General features: G+C 43.2%; 1 protein-coding gene across 1 annotated transcript in view; it reads right to left on the bottom strand.

Annotated features, from left to right (window-relative positions):
• Positions 1-21497, bottom strand: part of ahr1b (aryl hydrocarbon receptor 1b) — a 35822-nt gene extending 14325 nt beyond the window's left edge. Inside the window, exons 1-3 of the mRNA XM_045215007.1 lie at positions 20823-21497; positions 20017-20037; positions 19702-19892 (exon numbers count right to left, since the gene is read on the bottom strand). Of these exons, the coding sequence (XP_045070942.1) occupies positions 19702-19892; positions 20017-20037; positions 20823-20863 (253 nt within the window). The 5' untranslated portion in view covers positions 20864-21497. The remainder of the gene's footprint in view (positions 1-19701; positions 19893-20016; positions 20038-20822) is intronic.
• Between the last annotated feature and the right edge of the window lie 803 nt (positions 21498-22300).

The raw sequence follows: 22300 nt of genomic DNA, 5'->3' as shown, positions 1-22300 counted from the left end.
TCCTCCTGGGAGCTGGGAGTTGCAGTGCAGTATGGGAAGTGAGTGATCTGACCTTTGAAAAGAGAAAGAGAAAAAGAGAGAGGGAGAGAGAGTGAGAGAAACAGAGAGAGAGTGAGAGAAACAGAGAGAGAGAGAGAGAGAGAGAGAGAGAGAGAGAGAGAGAGAGAGAGAGAGAGAGAGAGAGAGAGAGAGAGAAGAGAGGGAATGAAAGAGAGAAAAGTGAAGGACAGGCGGGACCGGGCTTTTTTCACTTGTGTGAGATGTGGAAAAGGCATTAGTGTTGTACGGTGAGATAAAGGTCACCAACAGGTGTGACATCTCCACAGCACCTCTAAAGCTGGAGCATCACTCTGGAGCCTCAGTCTGTCCTGTGTGTGTGTGTGTGTGTGTGTGTGTGTGTGTGTGTGTGTGTGTGTGTGTGTGTGTGTGTGCGCGTGTGTGTGTGTGTATGCGCATCACTCTGGAGCCTCAGTCTGCCCTCACCGGAGAACTAACTAGGACACTCTACCCACAGTAGCCCCTCCACATCCCACATGGACCACAGTCTGGATCACAGGCTCAAACCAGTGGGGAGGTAGCCTGGCCCTACAATATGGCAATACCATTAAACACACACTCCTGACCATATAGCACTGAGAACCAAATATCAGAAATCTAAATGAACATGTCATATTGGATGTAGGCTACTGCTCAAATGTAGAAAATGAAGTTTGAGTTGTAACACCCCTGACCTCTGACCCCTATACAACTCCCTGACCCCTGAACAGCATGTGGACATAATGCCCTAAATGACCAACATACAGGTCTATAGTGATCTGGAGGAGGACTTGATTGAGGGGGCTGGGGGGTGAGGCTAGAGGGGACAATAGAGGGATCACAAGGTCAACCCACCCACCATCCTAGGACTCAGTAGTGGGGGTCAATGTGCTGGGTGTCTGACCCAGACCCAGACCCAGACTGAGACTCAGACCCAGACCCAGACCCAGACTCAGACCCAGACCCAGACCCAGACCCAGACCCAGACTCAGACCCAGACCCAGACCCAGACTCAGACCCAGACTCAGAATCAGACCCAGATTCATACTCAGACCCACTAAACCCTTCTGCTTGGCAATGATATAAACTAATCTACTGGGAAGTATCTGCAAAGGAATAAAAATAAGCATTCCTTTTCGGTTTGGTGAATATAATAAGTTAAACTTGACAGAAACAAGTTTCAGCTCTGTTTCATCCGTTAAAATTCTAAAAAGGCATTCTAACAGTTTAATTCATAAATGACCAAACAATGTTCCCCTGCTCCTCAATGAGAAAGATTTGGCTCTGTTTTGACGGAGACAAATGGAGAAGTTTAAACGTTAAAAGGCAAGGGGAGGCATTGGAAAGAGATTTAAGGCTTTCTGCCTTGTCTACATCTATCTGTTCCTTCAAAGGCATTGTGGGAGTTCTGTGGCCTCTTTCCCATGGCCTTAGCTGGATTCCACCAGTGACAGGGCTAAAAGGCCAGGCGGCCAGCACGCAACCAACGTACTTCTCAGGACCCCAACAGAGTCTCTGTGACTGGAGGGCAAAACAGAGATACTAATCGTTTCACCTTGCATGCAGAGATCCCCTGAAACTCATTGTAGAAACGAGTAAGAATGATTTGAAATGATAAAAATGGCATTCCCTGTACGGTATAAAATGGAAATGCAGGTTTACAGTGACTGGAGTGCAAAATAGAAATACTAAGCTCTACTAATACTAAGGGTCTAGTGCCTCTGTCTGTCAGCTTGGGATTAAAAACATGCTCTCTCCCTCTCTCTCACACACCCAACGTTGCTCTCACGAATACGGAGCTGTATCTCATCTCCACGATGAAGCAGTAGTCATTGTGGTCTTTTGACATACATTACGTGACCAGTCTCCCTTCCTCTCACTCTCTTTTCCTCTCTCTTCCTATCCTGCCAACTAGGAAGAGTATTCCTAGCTAGCAGGGCTGTTTCCCTAGCCTAGTGTGCGGCTTTCCTTTTCGTTTCCCTAGCCACCTGAAATCTAGAGTCGTCGTCTCGGTTGTTGTTTTTCTTGTCACTGCTGCATCATGGGTCGTTGTCTACATCGTAAGCCTTTGAGCACGTGGAAGAGAGGCTGAACATCAATTGGGTGAAAATGGGCGGTCGGATCATCCTTATAAAACATGAATTAACACGCTGGTGCAAATAGCGTAGCGGTGGTTTTCTGAAAAAGAAGAAGAATCGTCTGCTTGTTGCTTTTCTGGACAGAACAGAATGGGTTTCAATTAGAACCCTGGCTTATGGAACTCATCTCTATACCATCTCTCCAACACAATCAACTATTTCATCCAACATAGAGATCAACTGGATTCTGGAATGCTCATAATTAACCAGGTGCTTGCCGAATATTCTACGTACTTAGCCCCAGAAATCAACAGCCCAGATATGAGAGAATCCATTATAACGTTAGCTATAGCTACTGTAGCTTGACGGCAAGCGCCATTACATCACACCTGTCTAAATGAATGAACAGGGGAGCGATGAGAGCTTTCTCTGAGAGAGAGTGCAGTGTAGTGGAACCACACAGGCTGCTGATGCTGCTGCTGAGGGGAGAGCCGGGAGAGCCATCAAACATTAACACCAGGGCCTATTTGTGCATCGCGTCACGTGTTGATGACACCACAGCAGCAGATGCCTGTGACACACACAACGCCCGGGGCGCCTAGGAAACAGAAAGTGCTTTAGACTCCGTAGATCAAGTCTGCCTGCTGCCCACTTACTGAACACACACTTCCTGTACTCATAATGGAGAGAGTGGTGGCAGCCAACAAGCAATATAAACATCAGAATAGGAGCTCAGTGTGTCAGTGGTGCAGTGGTCTAAGGCACTGCTTTGCAGTGCTAGAGGCGTCACTACAGACCCGGGTTCGATCCAGGCTGTATCACAACCGGCCGTGATCGGGAGTCCTATAGGGCGGTGCACAATTGGCCCAGCGTCGTCCGGGTTAGGGGAGGGTTTGGCCGGGGTAGGCCGTCATTGTAAATAAGAATTTGTTCTTAACTGACTTGCCTAGTTAAATACATTTTAAAAAGTTCCTCAGCCCCAGTGTACAGATGACCAACTCCATCGGGGCGGGCCACTACCAGCATTCTCTAACCTCCCTACCTCTGGCTGTGACTCTGTGGCTGAGTGCACTGGGGATAAATGGCTACTGTACTGTGTACTGTAACAGCAAACGGAATTGTACTGTTGTAAATATATGTCTGTGTGGTTGAGAGCATACCCATGCACTCTGTGACTAACCGTAAAGATGGTTACTGTACTAATGTAAACAGTTACTGTGCTGTACTATATTAAAGATGGTTACTGTACTAATGTAAACAGTTACTGCGCTGTACTATTTTAAAGATGGTTACTGTACTAATGTAAACAGTTACTGCGCTGTACTATTTTAAAGATGGTTACTGTACTAATGTAAACAGTTACTGCGCTGTACTATTTTAAAGATGGTTACTGTACTAATGTAAACAGTTACTGCGCTGTACTATTTTAAAGATGGTTACTGTACTAATGTAAATGGTTACTGCGCTGTACTATTTTAAAGATGGTTACTGTACTAATGTAAACAGTTACTGCGCTGTACTATTTTAAAGATGGTTACTGTACTAATGTAAATGGTTACTGCGCTGTACTATTTTAAAGCTCTCTGAATGAACCTGGTGAACTACTCTACTAAATACTGTCACAGATAGCTACAAGTTCAACCATGAACACAAATGAATCAATTTACAGTTAGCTCTCACTCTCTTTCTCTGAGACCCCTCTTCCCTCCTTTACCCTGTCCTCCCCCTTCCCACAAAGTGCACATCACCAATTGAGTGTGTATGTGTGACAAAACAGTGACCCGTTAAATGTGACAGCTTGTGTTGGGGACACACATGCACCCCTCCCAACCCAGACCCCCCGATTCCTGAGTCCAGCATTAGGACTGATGAATCATGAATGAAAATGACCCAGAAAGGTGTGTGTGTCTGTGTGTGTCTGTATGTGTCTCTGTGTGTGTGTGTGTGTGTCTGTCTGTGTCTCTGTGTGTGTGTGTGTCTGTGTGTGGGGGGAAACAGCTAGAGCTCACACTGGGAAAAGGGGTGGGGGTGTGTGTTTGTGTTGCTGCACAAAGTTAACACACACACACGCACACACACACACACACACACACACACACACACACACACACACACACACACACACACACACACACACACACACACACACACACACACACACACACACACACACACACACACACACACACACACACACACACACACAGGGGAAGGGGTGAACTGCCCACCACCACACCATGGGCCAAGAGACACCAATGGGACGTGTGAAATACGTATGTAGCTAATGGCCCAAAGAGATGAGGTCAATCCCAGTTGAGTTCACCAAATCCTCCTGCTAAACCCCATCTCTAACTGTAGGGGAGAGAACATTCAACCTAATCTTAGGTTGTTAGCAGTGACGTAGAGGGAAAACATAGGTGGGAAAACGCTGATTGCTGTTCACGGTGAGTAAAGTAACCCTCCCTATATTTTCAATGCATTTTTTTCTGCAAAAAAAGGTTGCGTGCGTTTACCCACCACTACACCACTGGTTGTTAGTGATAGTGTCCCCTGTAGCTCAGTTGGTAGAGCATGGCGCTTGCAACGCCAGGGTTGTGGGTTCGATTCCCACGGGGGGCCAGTATGAAAATGTATTCACTCACTAACTGTAAGTCGCTCTGGATAAGAGCGTCTGCTATATGACTAAAATGTAAATGTTCAAGCCCCAAGCATAGGGCTTGACTATCTAGTTGTAAACTCTGTATAAATCTAAATGCACTACTCCAGGACTGAACGGAAATGGTACAATATTGACTGACAGTTGCATTCATGTTAGGCTATTTCCCTTCTGTCAGTGAGATGCTGGAACCGGACATATTCGTATTTTAGCCTCATGATATCTCTGTCATGCTGTGCAGCACAATTACATGCTAAATGCTTTGAATCACGTTATATGGCCCTGTATTTAGCTTGGTAATGAGTAACATTATTATGATGTGATTAAGGTAATTCTATGCTAATGGCATGATGTGAATTTTGGTATAATTCAAATCAAACATGGTAATTATACAGCTAGTATTCCATGCAACATAGCACATGGATTTCATGATTGGCTGAGCAGGTGCAGTAGAGGATAGAGAGAGAGATGCTGCCTGGGACACAACACTATACAACGTTATTACAACATTACTACAATGTTACTACAACGATAATACAACGTTACTCCAACGTTACAGGCTGGTCCCAGATCTGTTAGTGCTGCCTTGCCAACTGCTATGGTCACTGTCATGCCAAACATGACCATGGGAGTTGGTTATACAGCACAAACAGATCTGGGACCAGGCTACTTTAACGCTGTACTACGACACTGCACTAGAAAGCTGCTTTACAGGGCTTCCACTCTAGCCTGGGTACCAGTTTTTGTGCTATCATTCCACTCCTTGCCACTGGTTGTCATGCCAAACAAGGAGTGGCAAGGAGTGGAATGATAGCACAAACAGACCCAGGCGACTTCCACTCTCCATTCTACTGGGAGATCAGTGCCTCTCTGAGTGGGGAGGATGGACTTAACCCTCTACACACACCAGGGAGGCTCCGGATCAGGAACTAAAAATAGAACAGGTGTAGCTTAGCACAACACTCACAAGCCCTTCCCCACCCAAACCATCCTTTATATTAGAAAACACAACCACTAGCATAAACAAACTATTAGCATAAATAAATGAATTAACCGCTAGCATAAACAACATCTGAAGAGAGCAGTATGTACTGCTACAGCACACACACACACACACACACACACACACACACACACACACACACACACACACACTAGGATGATAATAACATGAACTGAAAAGCGATGTAGTGTTACGTAAGCCCTAATCTGCCTGCTCTCAGATCACAGCAGAGCAGATGGCCTATTCTGGAAACAGTGGTGTTTGGATGCCCATAAAGGGAAGTAATGACACCACAGCGTAAATACAGCATTTTACATTTACGTCATTTAGCAGACCCTCTTTTCCAGAGCGACTTACAGGAGCAATTAGGGTTAAGTGCCTTACTCAATGGCACATCAACAGATTCAAACCAGTGACCTTTTGGTTACTGGCCCAACGCTCTAACCGCTAGAGTACCTGCAGCCAAATACAACTACAATACAACTTCGGCCAGGATCCAATCGGATCACATTTTGTCTGCTACGTACCATTTAAAGGTCATTTCCCATTGAGCTGACATAAGCAGCGTTTACCAAGAACGCGGGAACATTGCCTTTAAAAGGTGCATTGTCGACAAAGCTCGTTCGGACTGAATCCCGTACCGAAGAACCACTAGACCACTACAATTACACTCTTGTTGTCTATCGCAAACAACCACCAAGTACACAGAGTCTTCATTTTTAATGGAAAACAATACAAAGGTTACAAGGTACAATATTATGATTTGTTTTCAAAGACTCTCAACATCTGTGTGAAGTGCTTTTGTGACTGACTGACTACCCAAGGCCATACTGAAAGCTTAAAGAGAGAGGGAGACCTCCCAGTTGAATAGCCTCCACCACACTCGACTGAATAAATCAATCAATGAATCATGATGGCGTTCAACTGAGAGGAAAGAGCACACATGGCTTCCAAAAGAAATGGTCCAGAAAGAAACCTTGAAGAAGCAAGATGTCCTAAGAGAGTAATAAACAAGTGTGTTTGACTTCCTGCCAGATCCCGCTGTCTATCTGTATAAACAACACTTTAAAAACAACATATACTGTGACATGTCCTTGATGCTGTCAACTTGATTAAAATAAGGATGTTTATTTTATGAAAAGGTAGTAGGTCTCTTGAGCGAGAAAATCTGTTATTTGTTTCTTTTTTTCCCCCCGGTACTTCTTCGTGATTCTGTCTTTAAAAGCACATACTTTGTTGCAAAGCGTTTCCCAAAGGGATATTAAAATATACTATTATATTCTCTTCCTCTTCCAGACTGTCTGAAAGCATCTTGTTTTTCTGAGGGTGAGGACAGCTGTGCTGCAACAACAGACCGCTAACATGATCACAGTACCACTGTATTATGGTCACAACAAGCAATGCTACTATTGTTGTATAATTAAGCAATAAGGCCCAAGGGGGTGTGTTATATGGCCAATATACCACGGCTAAGGGCTGTTCTTAAGCACGACGTAACGTGGATTGCCTGGATACAGCCCTTAGCCGTGGTACATTGGCCATATACCAAAATCCCCCGAGGTGCATTATTGCTATTATAAACTGGTTACCAACGTAATTAGAACAGTCAAAATAAATGTTTTGTCATACCCGTCATATACCACGGCTATCAGCCAATCAGCATTCAGGGCTCGAACCACCCAGTTTATAATATGGTTTTAATCAGCTGAGCCGATCAGGACAGTTGAGTACTGTAGAACATAACAAAGTACAGTAGGAAAGGACTATGTGGCTGGCTAAGAGGACTCCTTCCTCTTCCTGGAATACCTGGAATACATTTTGATGCTGCAATGAGCTGTAAATTGGCTTACAGTGGTTTGTTGATGACTCTCATTGCCAAGGTTATCCACTCCAAGCATATAGCCATGCTGTACTGTTCAACCTCCTTGGACTCAATGAATCCCTGGCTGACAGGGCTAGCTCCCAAATTACACCCCATACCTGAATATGGGGATAATCCAGTTTGGGTGAGCCGGGGGATTTTACGACCCATGCTTAGCAGCTCGACACCATGAGCCTCTCTTCCTAATGTCTGTAACAGAAGGAAGCTGATTCTGAAATGGTAAGACAGAGCTGAAGACATGCTAAGTTAGAACTGCTTTTTAAACCTAAATGGAAGTACAGTCTGGAAGACTAGCCTTACCGTACACGTTCATACTGTAAAACAAGAACACATAACTTTGTTTTCTTGTGTGTAAAAAGTCACTATGTAGAGTAAGGGAATACCAGCTTTGAATCCAGCAGTTAGTTTGAATCCAGCTGAGCCAAACCTCAGCGCTGTGCACCACTCGTCATCAACAACACTTCCTCATTAACAACAAAACACTTCCAAGAACTGATGCATCGGCAATTGCAGTTCCACTAGGAGTGTCTGATGCTAGCTGATGCTGGATGATGTAGCCTACAGGGCAACAACACACACGCACACACACATACACACACACACACATACACACACACACATACACACACACATACACACATACTGCATGGGGGCCCTGATCCTGTTTGATGTTGCCTACAGGGCGACAATACTGTAGCAAGCCAACTGGCAGCACTGACATGGGTTCTCACTGTTTCATGGGGTGGCAGAGAGGGGAGGGCACACACACTCACACATGCGTCATTGGGTGGCCAGAGGGGGCAGGGTAGGCACAGTTGGAGTAGCCCAGCTGGGAGAGAGAGAGGCCCTGGCACCAACCGGACAAATGTATGGATCTCCTGTTTGTCTGCTGGTTTTATTACACACTAATTACAAAAGACAAACATCAATATGCCTCTTGATTAAATAAAGCTGTTTATACTCTGTAACCGTCCGTAGCAGTGACTCCCATCAATGTATACCACCATTCTGCCCCGTGTCAATTTCAGTCAACTCTATAAGCTTTGTAGGCCTACAGTATACAATATATAGTACATGTGGGTTGGGTAACACCATATGTCATACGATAGTTGAAAAGCAGAAGAAATTAAATATTGCTAATGTGGACAATGTGTGAAATGTTTATGGGAGTAAATACAATAAACTGAAAAAAATGAAGAGAAATATCCTTTAGTTTAGGAGGGTCCGATAAACACACAGTGACAGGGATCAGGTGGGAAATAGTCGCATAAATTAGTCCATCACTGGGAACGTGTTCCCACCCATATTGGACATCTATTCAAAGCATTGTCTAAGGAAGACCCACAACATTATCAGGGACCCCACACACCCCAGCCACGGACTGTTCACTCCTTTACTGTCTGGCAGACGGTATCAAGCCATCAGACTGCTAAACACTTGAACTGACCGTTTGCACTGACTCTCCGCACCTTAGCGCACATGCACTCACACACACATACACCGAGACGTACGGTATTTGGCCCTACTACATGTCTGCCATAAGCAGTTATGTGTCAGTCTAAGACAATGCAAACATTGACATGACCAATAAGGCCCAGGTAGCAGTGAATCTGTCAGTGTGGATTTGTACAGCCTTCGCTCTCCCTCCCCCCAGCTCTCCTTCCTAGTGCTTTGCATTTCTGGCACGTGTACACACACACACACACATACACACATTCACACTACACACACATCACGACTGCTGCTATTAAGACTTCTATTTATTATTGCTAAACTGCACAATTTAAACACTTTGCTCTCCATATCCCCCTTCCCGACACACATGTAAATACTGTACTGTAAATGTGTTGAGTGCCTTCCTTGTATTTATACTTATATAAAAATATGTGTATACTTTATTACTTCTTTTTTTCTATTCTTGTTGTCACATTATTGAGAGCCTCCAAGTCAGCATTTCATTGTACTGTGTACACCATGTGTATCCTGTGGATATGACAAATTAACTTGGCTTGACTTGAATCTGGGACCTGGTTAAGAAGGACCTTCGGTGGCCTGGCAATACTCTGGAGAAGGCTGAGGGTGCATGTAAAATGTTAATTGGTCCAACAATTAAGTCAGCAGCATCTCAGCTGAAAGCAAACACAACCCACTGGATGACCAAATAAAAAAAACATTACATGAACAAACTCTGATAATAAGAGGTCAAAAGAACACGCTAGGCCAAATTAATGTCACAAAATGTCATATTACCATTTTTTAAACAACGGTAAGATTGAATTTCAGTAGCATAAAGCTTTTGTCACAGCACTTTCCCTCTCCATTTCGTTTTGTGGAGACTGTTTTCCCTTTAGTTTTTATTGGAGCGCTCTCAGAGTAGTGGATAACTATCAGGAGACTGCAATGCCTTGTGACAGCTCAGCAGCAGAGCTGGGATTTAGCACTGGAACAGTCCCCACTCCATCAGATTTTAATGAGCATTAATTGCCACTTAAAGCAGAAAAATGTGTAACTGACACACAATGATCGACAATTCCCTGGCCTTAATATTGGGTACCATGGCTGGGACGGGTTCTTGCTCAGATAAGAGACTCTTTGTCCCAACACTGTCTCTAGTTATTCTACTGTCTCACAAGTCATGGAAGAGAGAGAGAGTGAGAGAGAGAGAGAGAGAGAGAGAGAGAGAGAGAGAGAGAGAGAGAGAGAGAGAGAGAGAGAGAGAGAGAGAGAGAGAGAGAGAGAGAGAGAGAGACAGAGAGAGACAGAGAGAGACAGAGAGAGACAGAGATAGATAGAGAGGGGAGAGAGATGGAGAGACAGCTGTGACTAGTGCTAACAGGAGGAGAGAGATGGAGAAGGAGGAGGGAAAATGTAGGTCATCATGTCTCTATTTCAAATCTACAGTAAGCCTCTCTCTGGCTAAAATTGTCATCATGCTCAAAGTTGACTTCAAATTTGGCAAAGCAATTAAGAGAACTGTAAGCTGTGTTGGCAGGGGTCTGTTTTCCTCTACTCCCTGCACAAGACGGCCTGACTGATCAGGGCCGGGGCTGAGCCGGGGCTGAACTCAGTTCAACACACACACACACACACACACACACACCTCACACACACACACACACACACCCACACACCCACACACACAGACAAACACACTGGCACGCATGCACACACACACACACTGGGGAGGGACGGGGCACTGGGGTCGGGCTCAGCCAAAATAAACATGGCCATTGTTGTGAAAATATGGAGGCCTGTGGCTAGAGCAAGGTGTGTGTCTGTGTGTGTGAGGGGGTTCATTGATGGAACATAACGACAGTGCTTTGTACACACACACACACGCACACACACACACACATACACACACCTAATTAGCAGGAATGCATTCTACGGGATCAGGCATACCAGTCAGTTTTTACAGGAATTAAGAAAAGCTTGTTGACAGACTGTTTGTGTAAGGTAAAGAGCAGGAATTTGGAGAGTGAGAGAGAGAGAGAGAGAGAGAGAGAGAGAGAGAGAGAGAGAGAGAGAGAGAGAGAGAGAGAGAGAGAGAGAGAGAGAGAGAGAGAGAGAGAGAGAGAGAGAGAGACTATTAGTTCAGTTTCTTCTTCATCTACTGAATCCCATTCTCTCTCTCTCTCTAATAGCACTGGGCACTACAGTAGGTTGAACCATGAGAAAATAGGTAAGTTGATGGGAAGGTACACTGGTAATCAAACCAAATTGACCTTTTAAGACCAATGTATTCCTGGCTGGCTACCTTGACATAGCAGCACAATACTGTCCCTTTTGTGTCCACAAGGTTTGCTTCTGATGCCCTGCTGGGTTTTTCACCCCCTTCCCACTCTTCTTTTCCTTTTCAAATGAATATAAACCCTCTTTAAGTGGATTAACCCTATTGTTTTTATTCCAAAATACTTTCATCCTCAAATGCTCATTTTCAGCTCATTGTAATGACAGTAAGTTGGTAGTAAGACATTGAAAAACAAAATATACATTTTATTTTGTGGCTCAGTTATGAGAAGAACTGTTTCACAATATTACATTTATAAAAGCTATATTTCTTTAATATTCAAGTCCTGGAACTGAACTTTCTAGTATGGTTTCTTTGTTAGTTTTTGCTCTCTAGTCACCCACTTGTTTTGGCTTTTTAACCAGTTTCAGACAAATCTCTGTCTGGTTCTCTGGCTCTGTGTGGTCCACAATGTCCTCATCCATTACTTGACTCTCGTCAATTCATCATGGACCAGTCATAAGCTAGTTAGCACAGGGCCTCCTTCTCTATCCATGCAAAATCACTGGGAGTTAATTTACCAAATGATATGGAACCGTCATGGTTGAGACTTCAAATCAATCGAACCATGGATGTAAAAAGAGAAGACGATCTGAGGCAAAACACACCAGATCTAGACAACAGATCTACTCTCCTCTGGCCACTGAGGTTTAGCTATCGTTGTAACTCAACACAAAGCCAAGGCTGTGCCGTAAGCTGTCTTAAGACAGTCAGGCACATTTGCAACCCATGTTGAGTCGAGAATCCATCCTTTGTGAGCGAGACAACCATGGCAACGGTCTGAGTGAGGCCTTTACAAAAGAGTGTATAGAGGAAACATGGTGATACACTCTTAGAGCTTAGAGAGGAGGCAGACACAGCCGGGGGTGACAGGGTTAGTGTGACGGCACGAGGCAACCAGGAAATACAACAACAACATCACCTCATCACCTCATCTCCTCTAGTTGGAAAGACATCAAAAAGATGGAATACTCTTTATGAAAAAACCACTGGTTGTTAGTGATAGTGTCCCCTGTAGCTCAGCTGGTAGAGCATGGCGCTTGCAACGCCAGGGTTGTGGGTTCGTTTCCCACGGGGGGCCAGTATGAAAATGTATGCACTCACTAACTGTAAGTCGCTCTGGATAAGAGCGTCTGCTAAATGACTAAAATGTTTTTAAAAATGTATCTAAATCAAATGGTAAGTTAACAATCAACAGAAGCAGGTGGGCAAATTGAAACGGAACCGCTGCAGAGTTTTATATTGGGTAACACTTGAACAGTTTATCAAGTTTATCAATGGTGAACAAACTATGACATAATGGTTGATTATGAGTAAATGATCAGTTTATAAACAGATCTTCTGTTTCTCCACTCTAACTTTGTTAATCAACGTTTTCCATCTTTTTTAAGCTGCCGTCAGTCCTGCATACTGTCATGTGGCAGCAGAACGGAAACATGCAGAAGCTCTACCAAGATAAAATGCCAACAAAAACCCCAAGACTATGATCAAACACCCAGCTGCAAAGTAACAATCAGTATTGCATTACAAAATTAAGTCATTTTCTCTAAATGAAAATGGAAAAGATAGTTTGAGAGAAAGTAGCAGGGTTACAGGGTTGTGCGGCAGTATACGTCCAGTGTTTGAAAACAGCTGGACAGTGATCACACACACACACACACACACACACACACACACACACACACACACACACACACACACACACATACACACATACACACACACACACACACACATACACACATACTATTACAATAATCTGCAGTCAGGGCCTAAATCATTTCCAGTTGTAGCCTTTGCTTCAGTATAACGCAATCTCAACCCCTCTTTCAAATTACTAAGAACATTCAATACGGAAGGTACAACAGTTGATAAATGAGTTCAAAATATCTTCTCCTATTTACTTAGTATATCCATCTGAAATGTATTTGTAAATCATTATTATGTAATAATTTACAGTCTACCAATATACAACTTTTAGGGCTCTATTTTAACAAACCTAACACAATGGTCAATCTAAGTGCTGGCAATAGCGCTATAGGTTCGGTGGGTGTGTCAGTAATATTTTAGCTATTTTCACACCCGGAATTATGATTACAGTAGCTGGCAGTGGCGCGAAAGGGCTGGGTTTTGATGAATAAATAAGTTGTAGGTGTGACAAGGGCTTGGCCACTCACTGGCCAATCAAGGCGTTCCATGGCTTAATACTGCATGCGTTTGTCTCAAGTTCTGTAGGTTATTGACGTCTTTGCGTTGTCGTCAACTTCAATTCAGCTGGGGGCACGGAATATTCTCGTCCTGGTCCATTGTGGATTGATACTACAGTTTATTAAATAGCATAGGCTACAGAAAACTGTGTTTGCTCAATAGCCTATGTTTGAAGTGTTGGCAGTCAACATTGTTGTAATGTCTTTACGCATCGCACTTCTCCTCAAATAAAAAATACTAGGCTCCCGTAAATTGTATTGTATGCGTGAGGCATGTTCTCAATAAGCAAAATATAGCCTAGGCCTAACGTTGATACTGCATTATAGGACTGAATAATTTAAATACGTTTGGAGGAGCGCGTCTTTGGTAACCCGATGAGATGCGCTCTTTGGTAATGGGGACGGATTCTTGAACAAGCTAAATGAAGCATGCAGGTAGGTATATGTGTGCATGTTTTAGGATGTGCAGTATATTTTCAATTCAAGGCACTCTGACAAATAAAGCATTAAACACCTTTTATGGATAGGCTACTTTGCAAGGCCAGGATAAAAAATACGAGATGCATCGCTGTTGAACCAGCCTTAGTAGCCTAGGATTAGGGTAAGGGTGGCGGAGGGCTTAATATGAAATAGCAAACAATCTGTTTTTTAAAACACCACAATATTTCTAAATTGGATAGCATTTCATGGCACTGTGTGCACACTTAGGCCTACTTAGGCCTAAATGTCTTTAAGCATAACATTTGCACGTCTATACAAATACTAGGCTCCTGTCAATTGTACGTTGCCTATGTTTGAGGCAGATTGTAAAAAAATACAGCCGTTGCTATGGAGGGCTGAATAGTTTGGAGTAGTGTGTCTTTGGTAATCGGACGAGGGGCGCTCTTTGATAATGTGGATGGATAGCCTACTGTATAAGCAAAATTAATTATGCAGGCATGTGCATTGTGAATAATGAAAAAGCATGAGGGCAAAAACCTCCAGTAGACCATTGAAAACCCCTTTATTCATAGGCTACATGGCTAATGGCCAGGATAAAAAAGATGCACCTATGCGATGTTGCTAAACCAGCCTTGATTAAGGGGAGGGTAGGCTATGTTTGGTTTTTTATCAAATGAAATGAAATTGTGGGAAAACAATTGTTTACAAGGACACACCTCAAATATTGCCACCCCTCCCACCTCAGCGCAAGCGAGCTGATGTTAGACTGGTAAATTGCCAAACCTGGCGTTAGGGCTGGAAAATGCCAGTGCGCCAGTGATGACGAAATTGAAAACTAACGTGCGTTTGACACTTGCGCCTGCTTAGAGCCAGATGAAAATAGAGCCCTTAGTGTGTGAACATTTCTTTGTAAACCGGTCTTGACAGAATATTCAATTGTCACCATATGAATGATTGTTGGGACTAAGATGCACATCTGGAAACAGTTTATCCGAGTCATGTTATAGCGTAACATTTACATTTGAGTAATTTATCAGACGCTCTTATCCAGAGTGACTTACAGTAGTGAGTGCATACATTTTCATACTGGTTGCCCCGTGGGAATCGAACCCACAACCCTGGCGTTGCAAGTGCCATGCTCCACCAACTGAGCCACACAAAACTATTACCATGACATTAGCAAAACATGACCAAAAAACTCAAATAAGTCAGGCTTTAAGGTCTGGCTTAATTGTTTCCATCCTTATGTTACCCATACCCATACCCCCACACCCACCCTTCCTGTCTTTCCCACTCCCTCTCTCCCCTCCCTCTCTCTCTCTCTCTGATGATCACTCCTTCTCTGTGACAAAACCCTGTAAAGATGGCTCTATGTGTGGTCCAGTGCCACACTGAATATCTCCAAATGGTCAGACTCATTAACAATCTCTGTCAGACCCAGGGCACAGTGGACAACCATGGAACTAATGATCTACCAATATTAAATTATGTACAGTACGAAGCTACTGTACATCAGTCAAGCTCCCATTGGTCAAAACCTATAAAAACGTAGCCACGGCACATTCCATTCCCCAGAATCTTCAGCCATCTTACTGCACAGCACAAATGCTGTGATGACGTATCAGTTGCCAGTTAAATCTAAAGAGCTATGCTGACATGTTGCTAAACTACAATTCAAAAATCACACAAGTGATTCACTAAAAGCCTGTAAAACATAACATACCTAATCTCTGCACATCAAATATTATTTGTACTATTTTCACATAAATGGTTCACTGCAAAGGCTACACAAGAGTGTTATACACATGTTTTACCCTAATCTATAGTGGTACACTGGTACAGCAGTTTGGGTGAAATGGTGCAAAATGGTGCCATTGAATTCAGGAAGACCCACAGCTATTTTATGTAACTAGGGTTCTATTGTAGCTAGCCATGATTTATTAAAATGTGTTCAGATTTGTATTTTTCCTTCAAGGGTTACATTATTTATGTTAATTTACATTGCTGCTGATATAATGCAGTTATAAAATATTAAGTATTCAATCCATTTAATGAAACACAGTTTCTCCATTTACATTTAATATTGTGTAACATAATATATAATATGTGGTACTCTGTAGCTCAATTGGTAGAGCATGGCGCTTGTAACGCCAGGGTAGTGGGTTCGATCCCCGGGACCACCCATACGTAAAAATGTATGCGCACATGACTGTAAGTCGCTTTGGATAAAAGCGTCTGCTAAATGGCATATTATTATTATTATTATTATTATTATTATTATAATATATGTCATTAAGCAGCCACTTTTATCCAAAGCAACTTACAGAGATGTTCATACATGTTCGTATTGTTGATCATAGGAAAAAACGTAATGGAGGCCCTTTAGTCCTTCTCTCCTCCTTCTTCCTCTCCTCCGGTTAAGCAGTGTGGTGGATGGGAAGGAAGAAAGGGACTTCTGCTTGGTTAATCTCTCTACCTGTCCTGGGAGTCTCTGCTCCTGGTATTTTCATTCAAATACCTCCTAGTGGAGTCCTCTCGAATATTAACACTGTTATTGTCTCCACAGACACACGCTGATCCAAACGCAAACCTCCAATCTCCCTTCCATTTCCAAATAGATGGAGGGAAACTGTATGTGATGTTATTTATGTTTTCAGATGATATCTCTTAAAACCATACAAATTGGGTAGTAAAGTCCAGCAGTCATTGAGGTGAAACATATTCCACAATATTTGTGCTTTGTTCTGGTGTGCCCTGAAGATAGTCCCCTAAGCAATGTCAACCATGCCCTTTCCTCCTCTCCTCTCCTCTCCTCTCCTCTCCTCTCCTCTCCCTCCTCCCTCTCCCTCTCCTCTCCTCCCTCTCCTCCCCCTCTCCTCTCCTCTCCCTCCTCCTCTCCTCTCTCCTCTCCCTCTCCTCCCCTCTCTCTCCTCTCCTCTCCTCTCCTCTCCTCTCCTCTCCTCTCCTCCCCAGCTATGCACTTTCCATTCCCCATGCAGCATCTTCAACACAGCTCTTACCCACAGCAGAGTCAGGTCATGCCCACTGTTTCCATTCGACTCACCTCAACAGCCATTTTTAAAATCGACTGTCTAAAACAAACATTTTCCTCCCTCCATTTTATAAATGATTTAAATTCATTTCCTTTCAATTATGCACGATGCATCACCACCACCAGAACTCAGAACTCAGCGCCTGCACTGCAGCATCATCCTAAGACAGGAAGGACGGTAAGGGTGTGATTCTGACATATTGAAAGTGGATCAAAATAATTGTTTCTATGTCATTGATTATCTTATTGAGTAGTTCAGTATTGTCTTTATGTGGTGTGTCTCGAGAAGAAAATGTGAAAGGATGCAGTGTTGCAACATTTCTTAGAAAGGCCTTGCCAAGATCTCAGACGTCTGAGATCCCCAGAGATTGGAAAGCTGCCGCGGTCATCCCCCTCTTCAAAGGGGGTGACACTCTAGATCCAAACTGTTACAGACCCATATACATCCTGCCTGCCTTTCAAAAAGTTTTTTGAAAGCCTTCAACAAACAGATCACCAACCATTTCGAATCCCACCGCACCTTCTCCGCTATGCAATCCGGTTTCCGAGCTGGTCATGGGGTGCACTTCAGCCACACTCAAGGTCCTAAATGATATTATAACCGCGATCGATAATAGACAGTACTGTGCAGCCGTCATTGACCTGGCCGAGGCTTCGACTCTGTCAACCACCGGATTCTTATTGGCAGACTAAATAGCCTTGGTTTCTCAAATGACTCTGCCCCGCCTGGTTCACCAACTACTTCTCAGATAGAGTTCAATGTGTCAAATCGGAGGGCCTGTTGTCTGGACCTATGGCAGTCTCTATGGGGGTGCCACAGGGTTCAATTCTTGGGCCAACTCTCTTCTCCGTGCATATCAATGATGTCGCTCTTGCTGCTGGTGACTCTCAGATCCATCTACGCAGACGACACCATTTTTGTATACATCTGGCCCTTCATTGGACACTGTGTTAACAAACCTCCAAACGAGCTTCAATTCCATACAACACTCCTTCAGTAGCCTCCAACTGCTCTTAAACACTAGTAAAACTAAATGCATGCTCTTCAACCGAACGCTGCTTGCACCCGCCCACCCGACTAGAATCACTACTCTAGACGGGTCTGACCTAGAGTACGTGGACAACTACAAATATCTAGGTGTCTGGTTAGACTGTAAACTCTCCTTTCCAGACTCACATTAAGAATCTCCAATCCAAAGTTAAATCTAGAATCGGTTTCCTATTTCGCAACAAAGCCTCCTTCACTCATGCTGCCAAACATGCCCCTCGTAAAACTGACTATCCTACCGATCCTTGACTTCGGCGATGTCATTTACAAAATAGCCTCAACACTCTACTCAGAAATTGGATGTTGTCTATCACAGTGCCATCCGTTTTGTCTCCAAAGCCCCATAGCAACCCACCACTGTGACCTGTTACGCTCTTGTTGGCTGGTCCTCACTACATATTCGTCGCCAAACCCACGGCTCCAGGCCATCTATAAATCACTGCTAGGCAAATCCGCCTTATCTTAGCTCACTGGTCACCATAGCAACACCCACCCGTAGTCCAGCGCTCCAGCGGGTATATCTCACTGGTCATCCCCAAAGCCAACACCTCCTGGCCGCAATTCCTTCCAGTTCTCTGCTGCACAATGACTGGAACAAATTGCAAAAATCTCTGAAGCTGGAGACACTTATCTCCCCTCACTAACTTTAAGCATCAGTTGTCAGAGCACCTTACCGATCACTGCACCTGTACACAGCCCATCTGAAATTAGCCCGCCCAACTACCTCATCCCCATATTGTTATTTATTTTGCTCATCTGTACCCCCAGTATCTCTATTTGCACATCATCTCTTGCACATCTCATTCCAGTGTTAATACTAAATTGCAATTATTTTGCACTATAGCCTATTTTATTGCCTTACCTCCATAACTTGCTAAATTCGCATCACTGTATATTAATTGTATTTCTGTTGTATTTTTGATTTTTGTTTTGTTTTACCCCATATGTAACTCTGTGTTGTTGTTTTTATCGCACTGCTTTGCTTTATCTTGGCCAGGTCGCAGTTGTAAATGAGAACTTGTTCTCAACTGGTTTACCTGGTTAAATAAAGGTGAAATAAAAAATAAATAAAAGATAACACAAATATTTAATACATTTAGAAGGAATTGGACAATACAATCTAATACATTATTTTCAGCACAGAGTCCATCAAAAAAAAACATTATAATATATAATAATTATATTTTATTTAATTTTAAGGAAATCTCCAAATAACTGGTCGTATGTATGTCACTACAGTGCATATCCTAAGCTTAAAACCTCCACACAGTTACCTGCAGCCAACCACAGCATCCCAATCAGTGCACCTGCATACACAACCGTCTGTCCGAATGACCATCACACCTCTAAATGTACGTACACACACACACACACACACACACACACACACACACACACACACACACACACACACACACACACACACACACACACACACACACACACACACACACACACACACACACACACACACATACACACACACACAGACAGACACACACACTCACCTGAGAAGAAGTTCTTAGTCCTCAGGTAGCTCACACTGAGCCGTAAAATAGAGAGTTTATCCAAGCTGGAGGTGACCTCTTCTGGGAAGGGCAGTAGACAGGCCAGACGATCCAACTCAGAGTTCAGACGGTCCCGGTGGCGCTTTGATGGGTTAGACTTGGTCCCTTCAGATGGAGCTGTCTTTTTCTCTCTGAGCAGGAGCAGAGACATGGGGTTTATTAGGGATTCACAGAGGAAATAATGAAGCCAGTAGGCTAATTCTCTCAATGTTGATAAGAAGGTAAACAGTGGACATATTGCCTCTCGGTACTCACTTTTGGTCTTTCACTTCGATGCTGAATGATAAATAATATAATTAAATATTGGTATTGATAATAGTAATATAATTGTAATAATAATTAATCATCATATCAATAATTATACTAATAACAATACTATTAACAATAATATTATTATAATAATGTTCTTATTTCCTTATAAGCTTTATTATTATTTTCGTTCATTTTCAGCTTATTTTTTAACCAGTTTTAGATAAGCAATAATAACATTGTAAATGCAGTGTGAAAAAAATATAAATAGTCAAGTTACAACTACTTGAACGTTTCACACGATACAATAAGGGCACACTGAACTATGAAAAATACTGAAACTAAAATAAATACAAAAGGCCAATGAGAATGATGAGCACGAGCACTGCCCGCCTTGCACCTGTGCCCGGAGCACTGGCATGGGTTCGTTTGGATTCGAAATTAATCAAATTGAATCATCATCTCTCTCCATCTGAATTGAACATCACTTCAACCATTTGACCTCATCATGATTATGAGTCAAATGATGTGTAGAGTTATTTTTATTTAGGACATTATGCATAACATTATGCATTATTATCCTGACACAATATATTATCTAGGATAAACATACTGCTTATAATATATATATCCAAAACTGTCTGCACTAAAGAATATTGAAGATATATACATGCTATTTGGATGGATCGTGAGTGACTATCATGTCATGTAGCGTTGACTCATATCAAATAATTAAAATAATAACAACGTTAAGGTGGGCCATTTTAGTTCATTATGCAAGCCAATGGAACATTCAAAACACTGTCACTTACCCTCTTTGCACCGGTTTTCTTCTTTTCCGTCCAGCATACATGGTTGAGGCTTTACTAGTAGTCTGCGCTATAGCCTAATTATTCAATGTTAAGTGAAGACCGAGCCGACCTACATAAACCCGGGAATGGTTGTCTAATAGCCTATCTACTCATCCCCAGATCTTGTCCAGACGGAACACTGTTTTCAAGAATGGATCAAACAATGCACCGATGCATCAGTCCTCTTGTCCTACATCAATGACGTTGATGTTTGTCAGGCGGTCCAAATCATTAAGCCTACAAACAAATACTGACAACGATTATATAAATGCTATTGCATGCAACTAAACGCCGTATCACAATGAAATACAGTTTTCCAACAAATAAGCAATGCTAAATTGACATTCGTCAAAAAGTGGCAGCAAGTGCATCCCTTCCGCGGTGTTTAACCGGTGGGTAAAATGCTGTTGACATCCGATATTAAATGCCTTCCTCATCACGCAAAGTCCATGTCATTATTCGATACGATACAAAGTTAACATTAGTGAAAAAAATAGAAGGGAAATAATAACGACATTGAAATATGTTGCAGCTTTTTCGCTAACGCATCTTTGCAATCTCCTCTTGTGGCACGAGCAGCTAAAGCGCTCTCTCAATTTGAGCCCACAACCCCCCTCACAACCCAGTTAGGCCGGGGTACACGCATTGGACTGGACTGACCAGGCAACCGGCACAGATTTGTGCAAGAGCGCGCAAGGATCAGAGGTGGAGGCGCGCGAATCAGAGGACTTGAGTTAGAGGGCGCGCGCAAGGATTAGGCCTCAGGTTAGAAGGCGCATGCAATGAACAGAAATAAAATGAGCTCAAGGGTCAATTTGGTCACTGGCACAACTTGTCAACTATTTTAAAAGTTGGGTGTCTATTAGGCTATGTAATTAAACTCAGCAAAAAAAGGAACATCCTCTCACTGTCAACTGCATTTATTTTCAGCAAACTTAACATGTGTAAATATTTGTATGAACATAACAAGATTCAACAACTGAGACATAAACTGAACAAGTTCCACAGACATGTGACTAACAGAAATGAAATAATGTGTCCCTGAACAAAGGGGGGGGGGTTCAAAATCAAAAGTAACAGTCAGTATCTGGTGTGGCCACCAGCTGCATTAAGTACTGCAGTGCATCTCCTCCTCATGGACTGCACCAGATTTGCCAGTTCTTGCTGTGAGATGTTACCCCACTCTTCCACCAAGGCACCTGCAAGTTCCCGGACATTTCTGGGGGGGAATGGCCCTAGCCCTCACCCTCCGATCCAACAGGTCCCAGACGTGCTCAATGGGCTCTTTCGCTGGCCATGGCAGAACACTGACATTCCTGTCTTGCAGGAAATCACGCACAGAACGAGCAGTATGGCTGGTGGCATTGTCACACTGGAGGGTCATGTCAGGATGAGCCTGCAGGAAGGGTACCACATGAGGGAGGAGGATGTCTTCCCTG

This window comes from Coregonus clupeaformis, unplaced genomic scaffold, assembly GCF_020615455.1.
Source record: "Coregonus clupeaformis isolate EN_2021a unplaced genomic scaffold, ASM2061545v1 scaf0351, whole genome shotgun sequence".
Lineage (NCBI taxonomy): Eukaryota > Metazoa > Chordata > Actinopteri > Salmoniformes > Salmonidae > Coregonus > Coregonus clupeaformis.
The sequence above is the reverse complement of the archived record's forward strand: the minus strand, read 5'-3'. Positions and strand labels throughout refer to the sequence as shown.